The 25103-nt window shown below is 40.6% G+C and overlaps 1 protein-coding gene, 1 long non-coding RNA gene and 1 pseudogene across 4 annotated transcripts in view; 1 reads left to right on the top strand and 2 right to left on the bottom strand.

Annotated features, from left to right (window-relative positions):
* The window catches only part of PRKAR2A (protein kinase cAMP-dependent type II regulatory subunit alpha), a 93339-nt gene that overhangs the window by 34876 nt on the left and 33360 nt on the right, over positions 1 to 25103 (top strand). For 2 of the 3 annotated variants that reach the window (XR_014822460.1, NM_214258.2), the window contains exons 2-4: positions 8448 to 8483; positions 20897 to 20949; positions 24616 to 24699. Coding sequence is in view for 1 of the 3 variants with exons in the window: in NM_214258.2 (NP_999423.2) it covers positions 8448 to 8483; positions 20897 to 20949; positions 24616 to 24699 (173 nt within the window). In the remaining 2 variants the exon portion in view is untranslated. Of the gene's footprint in view, positions 1 to 8447; positions 8484 to 20286; positions 20358 to 20643; positions 20950 to 24615; positions 24700 to 25103 lie in introns of those variants that run through there. The other variant, XM_084987076.1, reaches the window with a different exon arrangement.
* Positions 1256 to 1734, bottom strand: LOC106505601 (intraflagellar transport protein 20 homolog pseudogene; annotated as a pseudogene).
* Positions 7091 to 11399, bottom strand: LOC146397308 (uncharacterized). The gene is made up of 2 exons (XR_014823167.1): positions 8265 to 11399; positions 7091 to 7330 (listed from the first exon to the last, which is right to left on the bottom strand). It is a non-coding gene; the product is annotated as an uncharacterized LOC146397308 (long non-coding RNA).

Here is a 25103-nt window from a genome sequence, read left to right as displayed (position 1 = left end):
GAATATAACCACTGTTTTATAAAAACTTTTTTTTTTTTTGTCTTTTTTTCTAGGGCCACACCATTGGCATATGGAGGTTCCTAGGCTAGGGTTCTGTTTTGTTTTGTTTTGTCTTTTCTAGGGCTGCACCCACATTATATGGAGGTTCCTAGGCTGGGAGTCTAGTTGGAGCTGTAGTCACAGACCTACGCCGGAGCCATAGCAACGCAGGATCCAAGTCGAATCTGTGACCTACACCACAGCTCATGGCAATGCTGGATCCTTAACGCATTGAGCAAGGCCAGAGATTGAACCCGCAACTTCATGGTTCCTAGTCAGATTCGTTAACCACTGAGCCACAATGGGAACTCCTAAAAACTTTTTTATTTATTTTTTATTATTTTATTTTATTTGCCTTTTCTAGGGCTGCTCCCGTGGCATATGCAGATTCCCAGGCTAGGGGTCTAATCAGAGCCATAGCCACTGGCCTACGCCAGAGCCAAGGCAACGGATCCCAGCTGTGTCTGCAACCTGCACACAGCTCACGGCAACATGGGATCCTCAACCCACTGAGCAAGGCCAGGGATCGAACCCACAACCTCATGGTTCCTAGTCAGATTCTTTAACCACTGTGCCACGACGGGAACTCCCTAAAAACTTTTTGAAATAATAATTTATTGCTTTACTTTGCAAAGCTTTGCAAATTTACCCCCCCAAATCAAAGTTTACAGGCTGCTCACTTCAGACTGAGAATGCAAGAGGTAAGAACCTGAACCACAATGATTGATATGTATTTGCCTGCAGATATGCACTGACATCTGAAATAAGCTCCCCCAGATTTTTTTTGTGTGTGTCTTTTTGTCCTTTTAGGGCCGTATTCAATGCACATGGAGGTTCTCAGGCTAGGGGTTAAATCAGAGCTATAGCCACTATCCTACACCACAGCCACAGCAAGGCAGGATCCGAGCCACGTCTGTGACCTATACCATGTTCATGCTCACAGCAGTGCCTGATCCTTAACCCACTGAGCAAGGCCAGGGATCGAACCCGCAACCTCGTGGTTCCTAGTCGTATTTGTTAACCACTGCACCATGATGAGGACTCCCCAGATTTTTTTTTTCACTGCCTTCAGAGATGTTGTATTCCTTACACCATCTTATATGACACACTTGGGTCATTAGTCAAGCCAGTGGAGTGGTACAGAGATTTTTATTTTAGTTTGGGGTTGTGGAGTTTTTTCTCTTTTTGCCTTCTGCTAGAAAATGAAATTTTCAGTTCATTTCTGAAAAATAAATTTGTTAATAAGTTCATTTTGTTCTACTTCTCCTTTGCATGTATCTTCACATTCAACCTTATAACTTTTTGAGCTGCATTTTCTTTTCTGCTGCTAGTGCCTAGAGTTGCTTCTGTTGGGCTTCTCTCTGCTTTGCTGTAGATTTGAGCAAGCTCTAAGCACCAGTGGGCTTCATCTTCTCGTTTTCTGCTTCTTTGGCAAGTTGGTCAACAAACCCAATTGAACCACCAACTATTTTCTGAAACTGGCCAGTTTTGTCCACAAATTCCTTGTACTTCTTCCTTGAGCTCTATGGTCTGCTCAGTAGCTTCTGGGTCCAATACCTGCAGCTTGTTTAGCTCATCAAAGCACAACCCTGCTTCACTCAGGATGACCTTGGCAATAGCTCTTTCCCTTCCAACTTCCCTAGAAAAGTTCTGCTCTTAAGTGTTGATAGTGGCAGCTAGGAGGAGGTGTGTCATAGGAGCAAAGGTCAGGAAAGAATAAATCCAGTTGCTTGTCACAGGCGTTGTTCATCCCACACACATTTCTTGAATGCCTGCTATATACCAGCACTGCTAGATGCTCAGGGTAAAGGTGAGTGCAACATGGTACCCACCCTGGAGGAGCACAGTTTTGCTGTCCACCCTGCAGCAGTGGTGCCTGTGGCTCAGGCTGACATTGGCAGGCAGCTCCTCTCTCTGGTCAGCAGCAGTTGGTGCCCTGCCCGCCCACCTGCCTGGCTCCTCCAGTGTTTTATAATAACTTTGGAGTATAATCTATAAAAATAGCTAATCACTGCATTGAATACCTGAATCGAATATTGTAACTCAGCTGTTCTTCAGTTTAAGAAAGATTAGGTTTGTCTGTGTGTGACAGAAAATCCAAAATAATAGCACTTACAGGAAGTCTGAAGTTCAAGTCCAACAGGACAGGAAACTTCATAAAGTTGTCAGGGATCCAGGTCATCATGTCCTGCTACTTTCCAAGCCAATTCCTAGTCTTTTCTAGAGTTGAAAATAATTAAAACCAAAAGAACTAGGAGTTTAACTGTGTTATTTGGAAATATAAAATAAATCGCAGGAGAAATAGCAAAAAGAATTGGTACAGTTGCCCCTGGGAGCAGGAATTGGCAAGAGACGGATTAGAAGACTGCTGTGTTTTGTTGATGTTGCTGTTTTTAAAATTATAGCTTTATAGTACTAATGGACTTTTAAATTTGTGACATATAAAAGTTTTTTTGTTTTGTTGTTGTTGTTGTTTTAAGTTTTATGGTTGCACCTGCAGCATATGAAAGTTCCTGGGCCAGGGATTGAATTCGAGCCACAACTGTGACATAGGCTGCTCTTGTGGCAACCCAGGATCCTTTAACCCACTGTGCTGGGTAGAGGATCAAACCCACACCTCCCCAGTGACCCAAGGTGCTTAACCCACTAGGAACGCCCAGTGAAAGTTTAATTAAAGACAAAATTTGGATTATTTCATATAGTGCTTATACAGGTTTTTTTTTTCACATAACAGCATATCCTGGAGTTCCCATCATGGCTCAGGGGTAACAAACCTGACTAGTGTCTATAAGGATGTGTGTTCAATCCCTGGTCCCGCTTAGTGGGTTAAGGAACTGGCATTGCCATGAGCTGCGGTGTAGGTTATAGAGGCAGCTTGGATCCTGCATTGCTGTGGCTGTGGAGTAGGCTGGCAGCTACAGCTCCAATTCAGCCTCTAGCCTGGGAACTTCATATGCCATGGGTGCAGCCCTCAAAAGACAAATATACATATGTATGTGTATATATATATATATATATATATATATATATATATATATACACACACACATACATACATATATATATATATACACATACATACATATATATATATATATAATCTATCTCTGTATATCTCCTGAAGGTCTCATTGACAGTTCATACAGATCTGCTGCATAAAGGTTTGTATTTTACCTATGCTAGTATTTCCTTAACTTCTTTTTCTAAACAATTTTTTAAATTTCTTTTTTTTATGTAATGATTTTTATTTTTTTCCATTATAGCTGGTTTACAGTGTTCTCTCAATTTTCCACTGTACAGCATACAGTTACACATACATGTGTGCATTCTTTTTTCTCACATTGTCATGCTCCATCATAACAGACATAGTTGACCAGACATAGTTCCCAATTTTTATTTTCATTTTTCTAGTATATACAATACTATAATGAATATGTGATATATATATACATATGTATGTTATATATGTGTATATGTGTGTGTGTATATATACATATACATATATATAACATTCCTAGAAATGAAATTATTGCTAGATCAAAAACAGTTCAAAGTTAAAATTTTGACAGAAACTGCCAGATTTTCTTCCAGAATGATAAGATCACTGATAACTGTGTGGAGAATAGATTAATGTGGGGCAAGATTGGCAGTGGGAAGAAAGTCTGGAGGCTGTTGCAGTCATCTGGGGAAGAAATGATGTACTTCAGACTAGGGTAACAGTGAATATGGAGAATGGTAGACTGTTTCAAGAAATAAAGTGGGTGGGAGAACAGATGGAATTGTTAATGAAGCAGATGTGAGTAATGAAAGAAAGGAGAGAGCCAGGATGATTCAGGTATACCAGAGATATCAATTAGAGCTGCCATGTGAGATGAAATATACTTGCCATAGCCAGGTTAAATGAATTTGTAGATACATCTAATTTGTAGATACATCTGATGGCAACTCTGACATTTTATGATTTTGAAATCCATGACAGCACCCTTATTTATAGATTGAATGATACACATTTTGAATACCTTGTCTTTTATGATTATAGGCATATAATTTTATCTGATGTTTTATGGAGAAAACAATGATTCTGTCACTAAACTGTATAGATTTTATCTTGGTTTTTTTGGCCACTCCTTTGCCTGCAGAAGTTCTCAGGCTGGGGATTGAACTTCTGCCAAGCAGTGACCTGTATCATAACAGTGACAGCACCAAATCCTTAACCTGAGGAGCCACCAGGGAATTCCTGATTTTATTTTCTGTAAATCTCCTAGAATCCATTTGTTTTCCTCCTGTCTGAAGCCAGACATCTAAGCAGTGTACTACCTTCCTCCACTAGCCATGGTCAAAGTGATCTTTATAAATCCAGTCGGCAATGATTTCCTTTGCTCCAGTTCCTTCATGTTGTAACAGAAGTGCTGTGTCCAATGCTGATCAACTCATAGGGAACATTTCCAAGTGGTTCTTTTCAATTCCATCTTGTTTTGAGTGTCCAAGTCCCCTATCCTCTTTCCAGTGGTCTTATAGGTATTCAAGACAGTGGGGGGAGTTCCCGTCATGGGTCAGTGGTTAACAAATCCGACTAGGAACCATGAGATTGTGGGTTCGATCCCTGGCCTTGCTCAGTGGGTTAAGGATCTGGCGTTGCTGTGAGCTGTGGTGTAGGTCAGAGACATGGCTCGGATTCTGAGTTGCTATGGCTCGGACATAGGCCGGCGGCTATAGCTCCAATTAGACCCCTAGCCTGGGAGCCTCCATATGCGGGCAGGTGCGGCCCTGGAAAAAGACAAAAAGACACACACACACAAAAAGAGCATTTTAGGCACTGTTTTCTGCTGGAAGATTCTCTCATACTTATGCTAGTTGAACACTTTAATCCACATAAAGTCTGATGCTCTTGTTTTGAGCTCTCTAAACAGTGGCAAATTACAATAGACAGCCTCTGACTGCTACAGTCATTGATTGCTTTCTCTGTGTGCATTGGCATTGTATCTTGCTCTAACTGCAGCTTTTTCCTCTGGCCTATAAATGCTTATATGATGTATACTAATTAAAAATGAAATAACACAGTTTTATCAGGCAGCATGTATATACCCATTTTGTTTACCTTTTCATCCGTTCGAGCTAAATGCCTCAAGTCTCTTTTGTTTTTAATTACATTTTATACTGCAAGTCAACTTTTTTTTTATGCTTTTGAACTCTTATGGTTAGAGGGAACACGTTAAGAATTTTAAAAGATGTCTTTTTTCCATGATAAAGTAGTACTTTTAAGTTTGCATTTAAATTTTTTTTTCAAATTTTTTTGGAGTATAATTGACTTAGCAATGTTGTATCAGTTTCATGTGTATGCATTTAAATTTCTTTTTCTTTTTTTTTTTTTTTCTTGCTTTTTATGACCATACCCTCGGCACATGAAGGTTCCCAGGCTAGGGGTTGAATCAGAGCTGTAGCCACCGGCCTACCCCACAGCAACAGCAACTCCAACTCCGGATCCTTTTTTTCTTTTTTTTTTTGTCTTTCTGCCATTTCTTGGGCCGCTCCTGCAGCATATGGAGGTTCCCAGGCTAGGGGTTGAATCGGAGCTGTAGCCGCCAGCCTACACCAGAGCCACAGCAACACGGGATCCGACCCACGTCTGCGACCTACACCACAGCTCACGGCAACGCCAGATCCTTAACTCACTGAGCGAGGGCAGGGATTGAACCTGAGTCCTCATGGATCCTAGTTGGATTCGTTAACCACGGAGCAATGAAGGGAACTCCTGAACTTAAAATTTTTTATTCCTTCTTTTATCTCTTTGTTTCAGACATACTATTCTTATTTTACAATAGTTCTATAATCTTTTATTTTTTATTTTTTTTTTTTTTTGACCACCCTGCAGCATGTGGAATTCCCAGGCCAGAAATTAGATCCAAGCCACTGTTGCAACCTACTCCACAGCTGCAGCAGTGCCACATCCTTAACCCACTGTACGGAGCTGGGTACAGTACCAGGTTAATACTGGATCCTTAACCCACTGCTCCAGTGCTCCAGAAACACCGCTGATCCTTTTGCTGCCACATCAGGAATTCCAATAGCTCTATAAGCTTGATATCTAATCTTTTGTTTGATTTGTCTCCTGATAACATCCATGCTAAGTTGTTTCACTGTGTGCTTTATAATTTTAGGTTTATACTAATGTTTAATGGGGTTTTAATTTTGGAAATCCCATGAGCCCTAGGTTCAGGACTTAAAGCTGGTGTACATTTCATCTGTCTACCTGAGTGACAAGCACATGATCAAAGGAAACTTTTCCAGGGAATTCCCTTGTCACTGCAGCAGCTTGGATTGCTGCCATGACGCAGGTTTGATCCCTGGCCCAGGAACCTCCACATGCCATGTGTACAGCCAAAAAAATATTGGAAAATAAAAAAGAAACCCTCCCACATCCTCCAACCTAGAATGCAAGCTCCATGAAATCACAGGAGATCTTTGTGTTGTTTACTGATGTATCCCAAATTGTTTACTATAGTGCATGGCACATACTAGGCATTCTGCCTGTATTTGTTGAACTGAATTTATCACTTTCTTTCCTGGTGGATGGATTAATTTTGACTAGTCCACTCTCTTATTGAGGAAGTAGTGAGAGCTTGTTGTAGGTCCTTTCTTTTTTTTTTCAGGGCCACACCCTATGGCGTAGGGAAGTTCCCAGGCTAGGGGTTGAATCGGAGCTGTAGCTGCTGGCCTATTACCTACAGCTGCTGGCTGTTACCTACAGCCACAGTAACTCAGGATCTAAGCTGCGTCTATGACCTATATCACAGCTTACGGTAACACCAGATCTTTAACCCACTGAGTGAGGCCAGGGATTGTATGTCCCCACGGATACCAGTCAGATTTGTTACCTCTGAGCCACGATAGGAGCTCCAAGTTGTAGGTACTTTCTATCAGGAATGGCTGGAGTTTTTAACTGAATATTTGTCTGATGGTTCCAGTAACATGACTTTGACTCCATGCTATGTAAAAAAATAATCCAATCCTATTAGGATAAATGAGCATTTGCCTCCTTCCTGGGTCTATATTTCTTTTCTTTTCTTTTTCTTTTTTTTTTTTTTTTTTTTTTTGTCTTTTTGCCTTTTCTAGGGCCGCTCCCATGGCATATGGAGGTTCCCAGGCTACGGATCCAATCGGAGCTGTAGCCACCAGCCTATGCCAGAGCCACAGCAACACCAGATCCGAGCCGGTCTGTTACCTACACCACAGCTCATGGCAATGCCGGATCCTTAAGCCACTGAGCAAGGCCAGGAATTGAACTTGCAACCTCATGGTTCCTAGTCGGATTAGTTAACCACTGAGCCACGATGGGAACCTCAGGGTCTATATTTATTTCAAAGGCCTCATGTTAAACTTTGGCTGAGCCATTTTCAATTTGTTTTTCATAATTCTCAAATTTCTGGGGTTTTTTGGAGGGTTTATATGGCATATTATGCATTTTTAAATGAAAGTAGAATAATCTTTTAAGGTTAAAAAAATCACTTTGTTCAATGATATAGCTTAGTGGTAAGAATTTAGATAACTATCAAATATAAGGAATGATAGGTGAAAAGTAGAAAAAAATTAGCAATAAGAAAACTTTTTTTTTTTTTTAACCTAAAGACATGGGATACATTTTTCTCATTAATACTCTGACAATGGGCGGAGAAAACCCACCCATATTTAGGGAGAGTATAACTTAATGCTTAATTTTTCATTTTAGTAATACTCATTAAAAAATTTAAAATGAAATGTAAATGCGATTAGCTAGCACGTTTGGGGATTATCTTTAATAGAAGAAAATGTAACTATTTGATGTCATAACAGTACTAGTAAATTTAATAGGTTTTTTATTCATTTGGTGTGATACAGATTGTATGGAACTTGATGTGAGCAGAAATAAAATTGCCACTGAGTATGTTGAAGTTATAAATAGCTTGTATTCAAAGACATATGTTATTCTTTATACTGTTTTTATGTGATCATGTTGAACCACTATCTGTGGTTGATTATGGAAGAGTATAATTTTTTATTGCTTTTTAGGGCCGCACCCATGGCATATGGAGGTTCCCAGGCTAGGGATCTAATTGGAGCTACACCTGCTGGCGTAAGCCACAGGCACAGCAATGCCAGATCCGAGCCTCGGCTGCAACCTACACCGCAGCTCACGGCGACACCAGATTGTTAACCCACTGAGCAAGGCCAGGGATAGAACCCACAACCTCATGGTTCCTAGTGGAATTCATTTCCTCTGTGCCGTGATGGGAACTCCAAGGAAGAGTATAAATTGACCCACCACTTGGTATGAGGTGCTTAGTTCTGTTGACACAGATCTTTGCAAAAAAAAGGGAGAGATGGGGTCATGTGACATAATGATGGTTAAATGTCGTTTCTTTGTTTTGCAGTTCCAATTCCTAGCAGATTTGATCGGCGAGTATCAGGTATGTGTTCTTTTTCATAATATATTACTAAAATGCTATTTTAAGATAGGATTACCTTAAAATAAATTGATCTTTTTAATAAAAAGATAAGTTGATAGCATTACAGAACATTATAAAAATTACCTATGATTCCTTCTTTCTATTTCATTTTAAGTTCTGAGTACATATGTACATGTTTTTATATTACTATAATTAGCATGTTTCCTTTTATGCATTAATATTTTTCCATGTTCGTAATTATGGCTTCTAAAAACTTTCATATCACTGCTTCTGGCATTCTAGATTACGCTTACCCTTAGCTTCTTGCTCACAGTGTTGGGCCACTTAAATTATTTCCTCATTGGTAGTGCTGAGAGGGTATTCTCCATCAGAGACTGAGCATTGCCTTGGCCTTTTCTGTGTTTTGGTTTCTAGAGATAGTGTACAAAATAGTCAGGGAGAAAGACACCCTAGAAAGACCTCTCTTCTACCACCATCTCACTAATATGGACAGTACCTTCTCTTTTCTTCTTCTTCTTCTTCTTTTTTTTTTTTTTTTTTTTTATATCACAGATGCAGCATGTGGATGTTCCCCAGCCAGGGCTCAAATCTGCACCAAGCCACTGGATCCTTTAACCAGCTACACCAGGCCAGGGATCAAACCTACACCTCTGCAGTGACCCGAGCCACTGCAGTTGGATTCTTAACCCATTGTGCTACAGTAGGGACTCCTAATATATATGTTTTTCTTTTCTTTTCTTTTTAGGGCTGCTCCTGTGGCATATGGAAATTCTTAAGCTAGGGACTGAATCAGAGCCACAGATGCCAGCCTTTGCCCACAGCCATTGGCCTGTGCCCGCAACCACAGCAACTTAGGATCCAAGCCACATCTGGGACCTGTGCTGCAGCTTGCAGCAATGCCGAATCCTTAACCCACTGAGTGAGGCCAGGAATTGAACCCACATCCTCACAAGTACTAGTTGGGTTCTTAACCCAGTGAAGCACAATGGGAACTCTCTCTTAATATATATATATATTTTTTTTGGTCTTTTTGCCTTTTCTGGGGCTGCTCCCACGGCATATGGAGGTTCCCAGGCTAGGGGTCGAATCGGAGCTGTAACCACTGGCCTACACCAGAGCCACAGCAATGTGGGATCTGAGCCTTGTCTGCAACCCACACCACAGCTCATGGCAACGCCAGATCCTTAACCCACTGAGCAAGGGCAGGGATCAAACCCGCAACCTCATGGTTCCTAGTCAGATTCGTTAACCACTGCGCCAGGATGAGAACTCCCTCTCGTAATATATTTTTAAATTGAGGTATTATTGACTTAGAGACCTATTCCTCTTTTTTTTTTTTTTTTTACCATTTCTTGGGCCGCTCCCACAGCATATGGAGGCTCCCAGGCTTGGGGTCGAATTGGAGCTGCAGCCACCGGCCTACGCCAGAGCCACAGCAACATGGGATCCGAGCCACATCTGCAACCTACGCCACAACTCATGGCAATGCTGGATCCTTAACCCACTGAGCAAGGCCATGGATCGCACCTACAACCTCATAGTTCCTAGTCAGATTTGTTAACCCCTGTGCCACAATGGGAACTCCCTATTCCTCTTTTAGTGTAGTTATAAAATAGTACCTCAGATTGTTTTATTTGGCATTCCTTTGATTATTAACAAACAAATGAACATTTTCCAAATATGGGAAATACATTTTAATTTTTTTGGTATGGGACTAGTTTGATATTTTTCCTTTTTAACATTGTTATCTAGATTATTTTTTGTAAGTGTGAGTGAATTCTATTATGATTTTTAAGCTTTTGAAATTTTTAATACAAAATTTTCCAGGTTGTTTGTGCTACTTATTTTATGCTATTTTTTATTGATTCAAAAATTTTGATCTGTGACTAGTTCCTTGAAAGCTACCTGGCACATAGCAGATACTCAGTAAATATTCATTGACTATATATACATCTATATTTTTCATGATTGTTCCTAAGCTGAGAAGTTCCCTGTTTTTTCAATAGAGCTGATAAATGTGTTTTTTGAAAGTTTTTTGTAATTAAAATGCTTGACTTTTGCATACATCTAGAGTTTATTTGGTTGTACAGTTGGGATGTTAATATGTTTCCAAATTGCTGTGCTAGTTTGTGTGTGTCATAGCTTTCATGTCCTCTTTTTCTAGGAGGGTTTATTTATTTTTTCCTTCTTTCTTTCCTTCTTTCTTTCCTTCTTTCCTTCCTTCCTTCCTTCCTTCCTTCCTTCCTTCATTCCTTCCTTTCTTTTTACAGCTGCACCTGCGGCATTTGGAAGTTCCCCAGCCAGGGGTTGAATTGGAGCTGCAGCTGCCAGCCTATGCCACAGTCATAGCAACACTGGATCTGAGGTGCATCTGTGACCTACACTGTGGCTTGGGGCAACACTGGATCCCTAACACAGTGAGTGAGGCCAGGGATCAAATGTGCATCCTCACAGACACTATGTTGCTTTCTTAACCCACAGAGCCACAACAGGAACTCCTAGGAAGATTTCTGGATTTTTAAATTGTCATGTGACCTAACATCTCTTAAGGCTCAGAATCTCTTTTCTCTCTGTCAGTCCTTTTCTTTAAGAAAATCTGCTCATTTAAGTTTGCAGAAAGCCCTTGATAAGCTTGTACAACAGAGTCTGTTGAAAGGAGATTGAAGAACGTGTTGTTACACATAGAAAGTCATTTACAGGAGTTTCTGCTGTAGCACCGTGGGTTAAGGATCCAGTGTTGTCTCTGCAGCCATTATGGTGGCGCAGGTGCAACCCCCAGCCCAGCTCAGTGGGTTGAGGATCTGGCATTGCTGCAGGTATGGCATTAAGTCACATCTGTGGCTTGGATTTGATCCCTGGCCCAGGAACTTCCCTATGCTGCGAGTGCAGAAAAAAAAAAAAAAAAAAAGAAAGAAAGCAGTCATTTACAAAGAGAAAATGGAGTAGGGATTAAGGCTGATGATGTGAGATCCACTGAGCTACCATCTCCCATTTCTGTTTGTCCCTGTACCCCTTTTTACCTAAAGATTAGTAGTAGCTCTTGACATGTTTAGGCCTGGGAGATGGAGAGTGCAGTGACATCTCCTCCAGAGGTCAGAGACAGTCAGATGAATTGCTGCTTGGGCTCTCTGTCAGTGTGCTTCAGTCCTTAATCTCTGTGGAGGACTCAGGCAAGTACTTGGTATTATCCCTCCCCCATAGCTTTTATAGTCTTACTGAAGGGTTAAAACTTTTTAATATAATTCAAATGTTAAATGAAAATAAAAAAGTCTTCATAGAATCCAAAATGATTATACAGGAGATAAAAATAGCTTGTTAGCAATAGCTGACTTTTTTTTTTTTTTTTTTTTTTTTTTTGGCCTTTTTAGGGCTGCACCCGAGGCATATGGAAGTTCCCAGGCTAGAGGTCGAATCAGAGCTGTAGTAGCCGGCCTACACCACAGCCACAGCAACGCCAGATCCAAGCCGTGTCTGCGACCTACAACACTGCTCATGGCAACTCTGGATCTTTAACCCACTGAGCAAGGCCAGGGATTGAACCTGTGACCTCATGGATACTTGTCAGATTCGTTTCCACTGAGCCATGCTGGGAACTCCAGCTAACATTTTTTGAGTGCATGCTATGTGCTAGAGGCACAGTTTTGAGGTCTTTCTTGGATTGTTGAATTTAATCCTCATGCTAACACTATGAGATCCATGCTGTGATTATCCCATTGTATGGATGGCGAAAGTAGGGGCAAAGCAGAGGTTAAGTAACTTATAATAGTCAAGGTGATAAAGTACTCAAAGGTAGCATGGTTCCTAAGTACTACCCTTCCTATCCTTAAAGGACCCTTTCTTGTACCTTCTGGAACTCTTGGTTAGTCTTCAGCTAAATCTCCTAAATTCTTGGCCTGTTCTCTGTGAGTATAGTCTTCATCTCCTTAATCTAGCTGAAGTTTGGCTTACCCTGCAGGCATTTCAAATGGTGGCTCGTTTCTCATTTTCCCATTCACCATCTTTGTAACACTGAGAGAATATATGTGAAAGACATTTGTTCTTCATTTTTGCTTCCATAGCATTTTTTCTCCCTCCTTCCTAAAACCCTTGGCTTTAGACATCACATTATATTCTATAAGCCACTACCCCTCCTTGTTTTAGTCCTCTAATAGCCTCAGGTTTTTCCTTCTTATTTCAACATAAATAATCTTCCATTCCTTGACCTCCTCTTCTCCAAGATTCTTGTCTTCCACCTTGCTTCAGTCACTCACCCACCATGGTTGTACTCGGGGAGGACCAGCCTTACAACTCTTCCCAGTCAGTGATCCCAGTCTCCCACCACGACCTACTATCTTCTAACAGCTCCTTTGCTGTCCTACCCTGGCTCTGACAACTCCTATCTTCTTTTCCCTCTTTATCACTTCCTCTTTACTAACCTTAAATTTATTATAACCACACCCTGGCACATACTTTCAATTTACTTTTCCCTTTTTATTTGCTTGGCTAAGCCACACTCTCCTCTTAGTCTGTGTCTGTACCACAGCTGTACTTGGTTGAAGGAAAACACGTAGCCCTTTTGACGGATCTTACTTTCATTTCATGATCACTAACTTCTAGTAGGCTCTTGGTGGCAGCAATCATACCATGTTTCTTTATTTCTTTTCTTTTTCCGCCATTCCATGGCATATGAAGTTCCTGGGCTGGGGATCAGATCTGAGCCACAGTTGTGACCTACACTACAGGTGTGGCAGCGTCTGATCCTTTAACCCACTGTGCCAGGCCAGGGATTGAACCAGTGTCCTGGTGTGGCAGAGACTCCACTGACCCCATTGTGCCACAGCAGTAACTCCCATACTGTGTTTCTATACTTCTTTCACTCTTCTGTCCTTCTAGGTAAGTCTTTCATACATTCTCTCACCCAAAACCTACTCTGTCTTCATTCTTAGCAGATAATCTCCTTTTCAGTTTAACTATGAAACTAGAAGTAACAGAAGAGAATTTCCATAGACTCCACGACATCTATCCTAAGTTTTAGGAGTTCCCTCTGTGGCTCAGTAGTTAACAAACCAGACTAGTATCCATGAGGACTCGGGTTCAGTCATTGGCCTTGCTCAGTGGGTGGTGATCCAGCGTTTCCCTGAGCTGTAGTGAAGGTCACAGACAAGGCTTGGATCCTGTGTTGCTGTGGCTGTGGCATAGGCCAGCAGCTATGGCTCCGGTTCGACCCCTAGCCTGGGAATCTCCATATACTGCAGGTGCGGCCCTAAAAAAAAAAAAGGAAAGAAGAAAAGTTTTGGAGCTCCTTTGTGGCACAGCAGGTTAAGGATCTGACATTGTCACTGTGGTGGCTTGGGTTGCTGCTGTGGCATGCGTCTGATACCTGGCCCAGGAACTTTCACATGCCCCAGGTGCAGCAAAATAAATAAATAAATAAATAAATAAATAAAAGAACTCTTAAAAACCACTTTTCTTTCTCCAGCCATCACCCTTTTTCTCTCTGTAACTTTACAGCAGAACCCCTTGAAAAGTTGTCCGAATTTCTAGTTTCTCTTTTATTCTCTCTTGAGGCCATTCCAATCAGACTTACCTTCCTATATCTCAGCAAAGCTACTTTTTTTTTCTCCTTTTTGGCCGCCTTGCAGCATATGGAGTTCCTGGACCAGGGATCAGATCTGAGCCCCAGTTTCAACCTAACCCACAGCTGTGACAATGCCAGATCCCCAACTCACTGTGCCAGGCCAGGGATCAGGCCTCTGTCCCAGCATTCCCAAGATGCCACTGATCCCTTTGCACCACAGCGGGAACTTCTCACTAAAGCTACCTTTATGTATTGTTCACTCACATTTTTCAGACCTTCATTTGAAAGAAACCTTCTTGGAGTTCCCATCGTGGCTCAGTGATTAACGAATCCGACTAGGAACCATGAGGTTGCCGGTTCGATCCCTGGCCTTGCTCAGTGGGTTAAGGATCTGGCATTGCTGTGAGCTGTGGTGTAAGTTGCAGACATGGCTCGGATCCCCGAGTTGCTGTGCTGTTGCGTAGGCCTGTGGCCACAGCTCCTATTGGACCCCTAGCCTGGGAACCTCCATATGCCGCAAGAGCGGCCCAAGAAATGGCAAAAAGACCGAAAAAAAAAAAAAAAAAGAACAAAGAAAGAAACCTTCTTAGGCCTTCAATAAGTCCTATTTAAAATCCTCCCACTTCCCCAACCCATGCGCATATACAACGTATCTCCTTTATTTTCTCCTTCGTGCCTCTCCTCTTTAACTTATTTATCCTATTTACTGTCTAGTTACCTATGTAAGAGTGTAAGCTCCAGTCAGGCAGGGAATTTTGTCTGTTTTGTTCATTGATGTGTAGTTAACATTTAGAACAGTGTCATTATGGATTGGATGGATGAATAGAAGGAACAAAGGAAGGAGTCGGGAATCAGGAGGAGAAATTGTAGGCAGAAAAAAAAGCAAGAAACACTTTTTGGAGGGAGGCAGAAATTGTACTAGAAGTTGAAAAACATGGAAGTTACTATTTGGCTGTTATCAGGAAGGATCCATTCTAGGTGGAAGGATGACTTAAGACTGCCTCTCACTTGCAAATCACTGGAATTGAAAAACCATGCTTTCCAAATCCTAAGTTCTAGCAGAACAGTCCCTCTACATCAAGTAATAAAAACATCAAATGAAGAGAGTTCATAAATTCTTTAAAGCCAGCTTTCTTAAAATAGTACTAAATTAATGTTAACTGTCTTTGAGTTTGAAATGTTAGTTTGATTCTGTTACTTTAAAAATCTCATCCAGTAGTTCTCATTGTGGCTCAGCGGTAACCAACCTGACTTGCATCCATGAGGACACGCGTTTGATCCCTGGACTCGCTCAGTGGGTTAAGGATCTGGCCTTGCTGTGGCTGTGATGTAGGCCTGCATCTCCAGCTCCAATTCAACCCCTAGCCTGGGAGCTTCCATATGCCTTGGCCATGAAAAGACAAAAAAAAAAAAAAAAAAAAAAAAAAAAATTTATTTCATCAAAAAAAAAAAAAAAAAAAGAAACCTCTCTTACTGTAGTTTAAGCCACCCAGTCTGTAGTATTTTGTTGTGGCAGCCCTAGCTGACTAATATATCCAGGCTAGATCAACTCTTCATAGGTACTGGCAGGACAGCACAGGGCCTCCGGCCTGTGACCAGGATCTCTGCTCATTTCTTTGTAGAAATGAATGGGTTTTCTCTCACAAGTACTTTTTTAGTGATTCACACTCTTGGATGAAGTAAGCGCGTGTTAAAATTTGGAAGAAGAAATTGTGTTGGATAATCTATTATTACTTTGTATAGTTTCCTATTACTTTTTTTTTTCCGACTTTTCACGGGTGCACATGTGGCATCTGGAAGGCTAGGGGTCAAATCAGAGCTATAGCTGCCAGTCACAGCCACAGCCACAGCCACGCCAGATCTGAGCCACATCTTCGACCTTCACCACAGCTCACAGATCCTTAACCCATTGAACAAGGCGAAGGATGGAACCCATGTCCTCCTGGATACTAGTTGGGTTCGTTACTGCTGACAATGGAAATTCCTAGTTTCATGTTAGTAACTAGTGACATCTGCTGGAGAACTATAGCGAAATAAATTCCCTCAAATGAGAGGCTGTGCTGCTCTTTTTAGACTTCATGTTCAATAGGTCTTGAGCATCTCATGACATTCATTGTAGTTCTTGAGGTTGCATAGGGCATCACACAGACACTGAGCCTCCCTAGGTAACTTGTGTTTTGAGACAAGCTTCCTGATGTGTAGAACCACAAGGGGCAACAATCACATAGACACTTAAAAATGGATTTTTATGTAGAAAAGTAATTTGGAATCAGGACCAGGGAGAAGTAGAAAGGTTGATGGCAGACAGAAAGAGGGCAAAGGGATCTGAGTCTAATATTCAAAAGAAAAGGGGGGAAAAAACCAAAACCAATTTAAAATAAAGATGGAATGTTTTTCCAAAAGTAGAAACATACTAATAATTTTAATGAAAATAATTACATTTATTTAAATCATGTGCTATACCTTAAGAACTTAAGACTTTGACATTTGTTGCCTCAGTTACATTAATGTCTAGAAATATGAAAATGAACTAAGTTGCTCAAATACTTTCTTCTAAAATCAGAGGAGAAGCAAGCCTGGAAGTAGGCTAGCTCAAGACTAAGTGTCATTATCAGCAAAATCCTGTCAGTCATATCAAGGCCTTGTTCTTTTAAATGAAAAATTTCATAACATGCAAAAGTAGAGAAAGTTAGTATAATAATACCATGTACCCATCTATCTCCAAAATTAGGTTTTTTAAAAATGCATTTATCTAAGAAGACATTTCACGATCCTAGACCAAGGAGTAGCAATTGGAGTAGATTGAGTAAGGGTCAAATATGAGAATATTTCTGAGGAAGAATCTGATGTATTCATTGGACAAGAGGTGAAAGAAGGAAGTCATGGTGAATTCCAGATTTCTAGTTTAGGAAGCTGAGCTGATAATGACAACATTAATCAAGAGTGCAGAGAACCAAGAAATTTGCTCTGTACCATAGAGTCTGGTTAGCTGTCCTCAGTGCAATTTCCTCGGTCCCCTACCCAAATACCTATGAAGATGCAAACATTAGCACCAGTAAACATCCAGAAACTCAAGAAGGTGTCTGCGTTAGTCTAGGACTGAGATAAACTTTAGATCTGAGATCAACTTGTTTCCTTGCAGACACAGGAATGGCTTGGAGAAAGATAGTGAGTCATTATCTATATCTCATTTTCACTTTTGTAGCTCAGCTACACAAAGCCTGTACCAGCCAGGGCCTGGGGAGCACTCTCTGCAAAACTTTACCTGGTGCTGTTTTAGGAACTAGAATGGTGTCTGGGCTTTATTTTCTTCTCCCCGATTTTTCTCCATCTGTTTACAGATACTGGGTCCCTGTTGGAAAAGCAGAGTATTGATGGCATTATAGCACAGAAGTCATGGTCCATACAATTAGAGTATCTAGGCTGGGCAGGGAAGGGAGTCCTATATATAGGACATGCTGGGAGTCACCATTTCTTGAGTATTCCATTACTTTAAAGGATCATTGAGGAAGGGGAATCTGGCCGCAGTGAGTAAATGTCTCTAAGAAACTGAGAATTGAGAGTGGTATGTATCAGCTTATCCCCTCATTGTAGATATATAATTTTTTAGTCATCACACACAAAAGAATTGAGTGTAAGATCAAGAAGCATTTATATTCCTTGCCTGCCAACAAGAAATAAACCTAACAGACAATACAAACTAAGGATATGAGAGGAATGAAGATTAGAAAGGTCCAGTGCAGGGAGTTGAACTTGGCAAATTAAGGATATGACAGGAATGAAGATTAGAAAGGTCCACTGCAGGGAGTTCCTGTCATGGCTCAGTGATACTGAACTTGAGTAGGATCCATGAAGATCCAGGTTCTGTCCCTGGCCTCGCTCAGTGGGTTAAGCATCTGGCATTGCAGTGAGCTGTAGTATAGATCACAGACACGGCTTGGATCCTGTGTTGCTATGGCTGTGGTGTAGGCCAGCAGCTGTATCTCTGATTTGGCCCCTAGCCTGGGAACTTCCATATGCTGCAGGTGCAGCCCTAAAAAAAAAAGAAAGAAAAAGAAAAAAGGGAGGACGGAGGGAGGAAGGAAGGATGGATCCACTACAAAATGCTGATAGAGTACAAAAAAATCATTGCTTTTATGAATTTTGAGTAGAAAGCCAAGAGGAGAATAGACTGAGATGGAAAGAGAAATGAGTATGATAAGGAAAGACTCTAAGGAAACTAAAGCAGGCGTTAAATACATAGCGAGGACAAAAAATTGCAAAATTATTAAGGGCAAAATCTGTGATGGAAGACAGCTCTGAAGAAAGAGTTGAGATAGAGAATAGAACCAAAATAATGATAATTAATATTACAGAAAACCAGGACAAATGGAAGAGAAGTGGAAATAGTGATAGTTCACAGAGCTGACATTTACTACACCCTTACTTTGTGCCAGGCACTTGTTCACTTGAATCCTTACAAGAGTCCTCAGAGAGGAACCTACTGTTAGCTCCATTATGGAGAAGAGAAGGTGGAAGTTTGAGGTAAATCATAAAAGATTATACAGTTATTGCAGATAGTTGAGAACTTATTAGAAGAAAAATTTTCCTAGCTGCAATGGCCTGCACTAAATATATTGTGAAGAAAGAATCGGTTTGTTGCATTCTGGGCACCACCGGTAATCATAATCTAGATCATTCCTAGCAAAACAGTTTTGTCAGTGAGTACACTAACTTTTTTATTCACTAAATAATTCATCATGAAAAAAATAATAATTCATCATGTCTACTGTTGTAACACCTAAGTGTAAGATTTTAAAATCATGACTTGTGCTGACATTACCTATTTTAATCCTTCTTCAGTTCCATATTTGTATTCTCCTTTTCTTCAGTGAAAAACTTCTTTGTATTTATTCATTTACTCACAACTATAGTGCACAGGGGGTTTTGGAATTATTGTACCACTATCAACAGCAGTTCTTTTTTGTTGTTGGAATAGTGGATTGTCAGAGTACTATATTCAGAAACTACTTAAGATAATCCTTTTTCCTTCTCTGTGGTTGTTATCAACCTAAAATGCGGGTTAGGCTTATCTGTTTCTCTTTGTGTTTTGTTTTAGGTTCCCTCCATCCTTATCAATTTAATTTTTTAAATATATGGAACATTTCAACATGACTTAAATGTCAAAACTTTGGAAAAGAATTTACTCAGAGAAGTTTCAGTCCCTTCCCTATTGCTGCTTTTTTGTTTCTGCCTACCTTTTAAGAAACAGTTTTATTACTGTCCTCTTATTTCCTATGGAAAAATAAATATGTTAAAAGTTTTGGTATATATATTCATGCTTATATATTTATCCCCCTACATTCTTAGCTCTCCTCTTTCTCGTGAAAGTCCTTTCTTATGAAAGGGCCAGCATGCTATGTAGCATACTCTTCACCTTGCCTTTTTTGTCTTTTTTCCCCTTGAACTCACTATGTCTTAGCCTATGGGAATTTTCCTCATTTTTCCTTATATCTGCGTTATTCAAATGAGTATTTACATAATTTCTGATATTCTGCTATTATAAACAACTGTTCAAGGGAGTTCCCATCATGGCTCAGCAGTAACAAACTCGACTAGGATCCACAAGGACTCGTGTTCAATCCCTGGCCTCACTCAGTGGATTTAGGATCCGGCATTGCCATAAGCTGTGGTGTAGGTCAAAGACACATCTTGGCTCTGGCGTTGCTGTGGTTGTGGTGTAGGCCGGCAGCTGCAGCTCTGATTCAACCCCTTGCCTGGGAACTTCCACATGCCTCCAGTGCAGCCCTAAAAAACAAAAAATAAATAATCAGGTTTTTTTTTTTAATCTTTAAAAAAAAATACCAGTTGTTCAGTGAATATTTTTTAAAGTTTTGAATTATGACAAAGACAAGTCCTGTAGCCAGCTGGCACAAACACAGATTACCTACAAAGTCAAGTTGGTTTTAGTTTTTTATTTTTTTTGCCACATTTGCAGCATGTGGAATTTCCTGGGCAAGGGACTGAACCTACACCACAGGATCAGCCCAAGCCACTGCAGTGACAACACCAGATCCTTAACCCACTGCACCACAAAAGAACTTGCGGTTTTAGGTTTATATAATATTGTACCTAGAACAGAACCTGATACATAATATTTGTTTTGTTTAAAATTCTTAACTTTTAAGTCATTCATGTACATAATAATGTCGAGATATTTTAATTGAGTCTTTTTGTGATTATTTCAATCCCATATCATATGTTTATATTGCATATATTGTACTTTGTGGTTTTCTACCCCTGCTTCATAACTCAGCAGAGTCAGCACTTCCCTGCTTGTCCTTGCCGCTACCATAGAGTTTAGTAGATGATATTTTTATCATTTCTCTCCTATTTAGACTACCAATCCCTGGAGAGCTGGCTTGTCATCACTTAACAAAATGCCAGACATCACTAGGTACTTAATATATTTGTTACTTGAAGGAAGGGATTACAAAAATCAGTAGAGTTTTAGAAAATAGTTTAAAAAAGGAAATTGTGTTCACTTCCTATTTTCAGTAAAAGCACACTGTTTTTTTCTTTTTTTTTTTTAAGGCCGCACCCAAGGCATATGGAGGTTCCCAGGCTAGGGGTCGAATCAGAGCTACAGCTGCTGGCCTACGCCACAGCCACAACAATGCCAGATCCGAGCTATGTCTGCAATCTACACCACAGCTCATGGCAACACCAGATCCTTAACACACAGAGTGAGGCCAGGGCTTGAACCCGCAACCTCATGGTTACTAGTTGGATTCGTTTCTGCTGCACCACAGTGGGAACTCCTAGAAACACACTTCTTTATTCATTTTTCTCTTTATTTTTTTCTCTCCAAATTTAGTCTGTGCTGAGACCTATAACCCTGATGAGGAAGAGGAAGATACTGATCCAAGGGTAAGAACTCCTGCAACGGTATTAGGTAGAATTATTGTACTCCCCACTCACTCCCCTCCTCCTCTACATTCCACATCTAATAATGCTGATATTTAAAATAAATACAAAATAAAATCTCAACAAGATGCTAACTTTTATCTAGCAAGTTGACAATTATTTTAAAAAATGGAAGTAAGATTGAGGTGGTAGTAAAAAGGGATGCCTACCTGTAGCTGTCAGAGTCTTATACTTAGTCAAGTAGTTACCTGAAGAAGAATTCATCCCTAATAACAGTTGGAGCCTTCCTAAGGATCCTTCCTAGGGAGGTTATTACAGTGTTATAATAGCAAAAAATGGAAACAAAGTAAATGAACCAAAATAGGGGATTCCAGGAGATAAATTATGGTACATTCAAATCAAGAGAATCTGTAGCCATTGGAAATGATGATACAGGTTTAATGACATGGAATGATGTATATTTGAGATGCATTTATTTTATTTATAAAATAAAAATAATTTTAAAATATTTATTTATCCGTCTATCTATTTACTTCTTTATACAAAGATTTATACCTGAAAGAATACATCCCATTTATTAACAGTGGTTGTTCCAGGACTGTGGTTGATTTTAGGGATTAAAAGATCAGGTTTTTAGGAGTTCCCGTCGTGGCGCAGTGGTTAACGAATCTGACTGGGAACCATAAGGTTGCGGGTTCGGTCCCTGCCCTTGCTCAGTGGGTTAATGATCTGGCATTGGCATGAGCTGTGGTGTAGGTTGCAGATGCGGCTTGGATCCCGCGTTGCTGTGGCTCTGGCGTAGGCCGGCGGCTACAGCTCCGATTCGACCCCTAGCCTGGGAACCTCCATATGCCGCGGGAGCGACCCAAGAAATAGCAAAAAAAAGACAAAAAATAAATAAATAAATAAAATGTTACCATTGTGTGAATATAATAGACATGTAGGTTTTAAAATTTTTTATTCTGGGTATTGTAAAATTCTTGAGGCTTTAAAAAGTTAATACAGTTTTTTTTACTAACTTTTTAATATCACCAATTTAAAATACTTAACATTTTTGACATCTGTTATTTCTGATCAAATTAAATGGTATACTTTTTTAGATTGAAGACAGTACTTAGGAAGGAGCTTGGTATGTCTCAATTATAACAGCAGTACTGGGCAATAATTGTTTCTTTTTAGTTCAATAAACATTTATTGAATGTCTATAATATTAGGAATAATAGTCATGGTTTTTGAGCACTTCCTAAATGCCAGGTACTGTTTTAAACACTGCATGGTGGGCTCCCATTGTGGCTCAGGGGTAATGAACCCAACTAGCATCGGTGAGGACTCGGGTTCAATCCCTGGCCTTGCTCAATAGGTTAAGAATCCATGAGCTGTGGTGTAGTTCACAGACACTGCTTGCGTTGCTGTGGCTGGGATGTAGCCTGCAGCTGCAGATCTGATTTGACTCCTAGCCTAGTAACTTCCATAGGCCGAGGGTGCAGCCCTAAAAAGAAAAAATTAAAATTAAAAAACACTGCACATGTTAGCTCATTTATCCTTATGACAACTCTAATTTTGTTTATACCTCTACTATTACTAGTAATATTCAGTTGTTGATGTTTGAACTCTAGCTTGTATAGCTGTTGTTTACTTGCCACCTTCACTTAGATTTCAATAGATAGCTCAGACTGAACTCCTGATTATTACCATTTAGACATTCTTTTTCACCTACAGTCTTCCCTAGCTCAATTCATGGCAGCTCCATCCTTCTTGTTGCTCAAGTCCAAAATTATAGGGTCACTCTCAGCTCCTCTCATTTTTTTTTCTACCCACATTTCACTTTTTCAGCACATTCATTGGGCTCAGTATTCAAAACATCCAAAATTCCACCACTTTTCATCACTTCTATGGCTACCACCCTCTTCCTAATCACCACCATTTAGCACTAGGATAATCACAGTAGCTTCCTGGTTTCCAGTCTTGCTTCCCTCAAGGCTGTTCTTTACTCAGGAGCCAGCATGTGCCTTTAAAAACGTAAGTCAGATCTCTTTCTTTCCTCAGCTAAAACCCTCAGATTGCCCCCATGTCACTGGAGAATAGTGCCAGTTCTGTGATCTACACTGCCCTCCACCAAACCCCTAAACGTGGTCTCTTCCTCATCTTTCCCGAGTGCTCCGCATCAATCACACCCATCTCCTGGTTTTTCTCAAACATGCTATTCACCTTCCATAAAGCCTTGTTTTCACTTGTTCCTTCTGCTTGAGGTGTCCTTCTCAGGGATATCCACTTGGCTCATTCCCCCGATTGTCCTCGCTTCCTTCAAATCTTTACACAGTGTCACCTTCTCAGTGAGGCCTCATCTGGACGCATACTCACACATGACATACACACACAGTTGTTTTTTGTTTTGTTTTCTTTTCTTTTTAAGGCTATACATGCTGCATATGAAAATGCCCTGGCTAGGGGTCAAACTGGAGTTGCAGCTGCAGGCCTATATGACAGCCGCAGAAACACTGGATCCAAGTCGCATCTGTGACCTACATCACAGCTTGTGGCAACACCAGGATCCTTAACCCACTGAGCAAGGTCAGGGATCGAACCCACATCCTCATGAATATTATGTCTGGTTCTTAACCTGATAAGCCACAAGGGGAACTCCTACACACAGTTTTGTTTTGTTTTGTCTTTTTAGGGCTGCACCTGCAGCATATGGAGGTTCCCAGGCTAGGGGTTGAATTGGAGCTGTAGCTGTTGACCTACATCACAGCCACAGCAATGCTGGATCCGAGCAGTGTCTGAGACCTATAGCACAGCTCACAGCAACGCTTAACCCACTGAGCAAGGCCAGTGATAGAACCTGCGTCCTCATGGATACTAGTCAGATTCATTTCCACAGAGCCATGATGGGAACTCCCCACACATAGTTTTAATTACCCTTCCTTACCTTATTTTTCTCCTTAGCTTTATGACACTCTAACATATTTTATGTTTTTATTGAATGTGAGAGAAGATGTTTTTGTCTTTTGTTCACTGCTGTGTCCCCAGAGCTGAAATGGTGCTTGCCACCTAGTAGATGCTTGACATTTGTTAAATGAATGAATATGTGACCTTCTGCTTTACAGATAAGGACTCTGAGGATCCCAGTGGGTAGCTGACTTGCTGCCCAGCTACACAGCCAGTGGGTGGTCCAGGGTGGGTGCTCTTTACCCCATCACATTTCCTGTCCACAATCAGGGTATGCCTGGTATTTGTATAGATTTTTTTTTTTTTTTTTTTGTCTTTTGTCTTTTTGTTGTTGTTGTTGTTGCTATTTCTTGGGCCGCTCCCGCGGCATATGGAGGTTCCCAGGCTAGGGGTTGAATCGGAGCTCTAGCCACCGGCCTACGCCAGAGCCACAGCAACGCGGGATCCGAGCCACGTCTGCAACCTACACCACAGCTCACGGCAACGCCGGATCGTTAACCCACTGAGCAAGGGCAGGGACCGAACCCGCAACCTCATGGTTCCTAGTCGGATTCGTTAACCACTGCGCCACGACGGGAACTCCTGTATAGAATTTAAATTAGGGTAAATGTGCTCTTAATTTTTCTTGTTTTTAGGAGAAAGAAATATACCAGTTTTTTAGTTAAGTAATATTTTAAAATAGAATTTTTAAATTTCCCTTGTTTTAATTTGGATTGGCAGGTGATTCACCCTAAAACTGATCAACAAAGATGCAGACTTCAAGAAGCTTGCAAAGATATTCTTCTTTTCAAAAATCTTGATCAGGTAACAATGATTTTTAAAATACTTTTGTCTTTTACCTTTTGTCCTGTTCATCATTTAAACAGTTTTAGTATCTTAGCTACAGCCGTATGAGGCATTAAAACCTTAGATTGATCTTACTTGGAAATGTTTGCATTGTGTTGAGCACTGTAACCCATAACAAGCTTTTTAGATAACTTTTAGTATTTCTCTGAACTGCTTTGGTACTTCCTCCTCCAAGACAATACCATTTGAGGACTGTGCAGTTGACCATGTTAAAAGGAAATGCTCAGGTTTGCATGACCTTGGCTTAGTTTGGAGGGTCTTTATCTATTCCATGGAGTAATTTCTCCAAAGATGCCAATATGGAGTCCTCTTCACGCTAACAGTTAACCCACTGGTGGTGTATGACTACTTCTTACACCTTC

This window comes from Sus scrofa, chromosome 13 (assembly GCF_054392235.1).
Source record: "Sus scrofa isolate SSC_HxYL_T2T_F1_AM1 chromosome 13, Sscrofa_HxYL_maternal_Yorkshire_Landrace_v2.0, whole genome shotgun sequence".
NCBI lineage: Eukaryota > Metazoa > Chordata > Mammalia > Artiodactyla > Suidae > Sus > Sus scrofa.
Note: the sequence above shows the minus strand (reverse complement) of the source record. Positions and strands in the feature narration are given on the sequence as shown.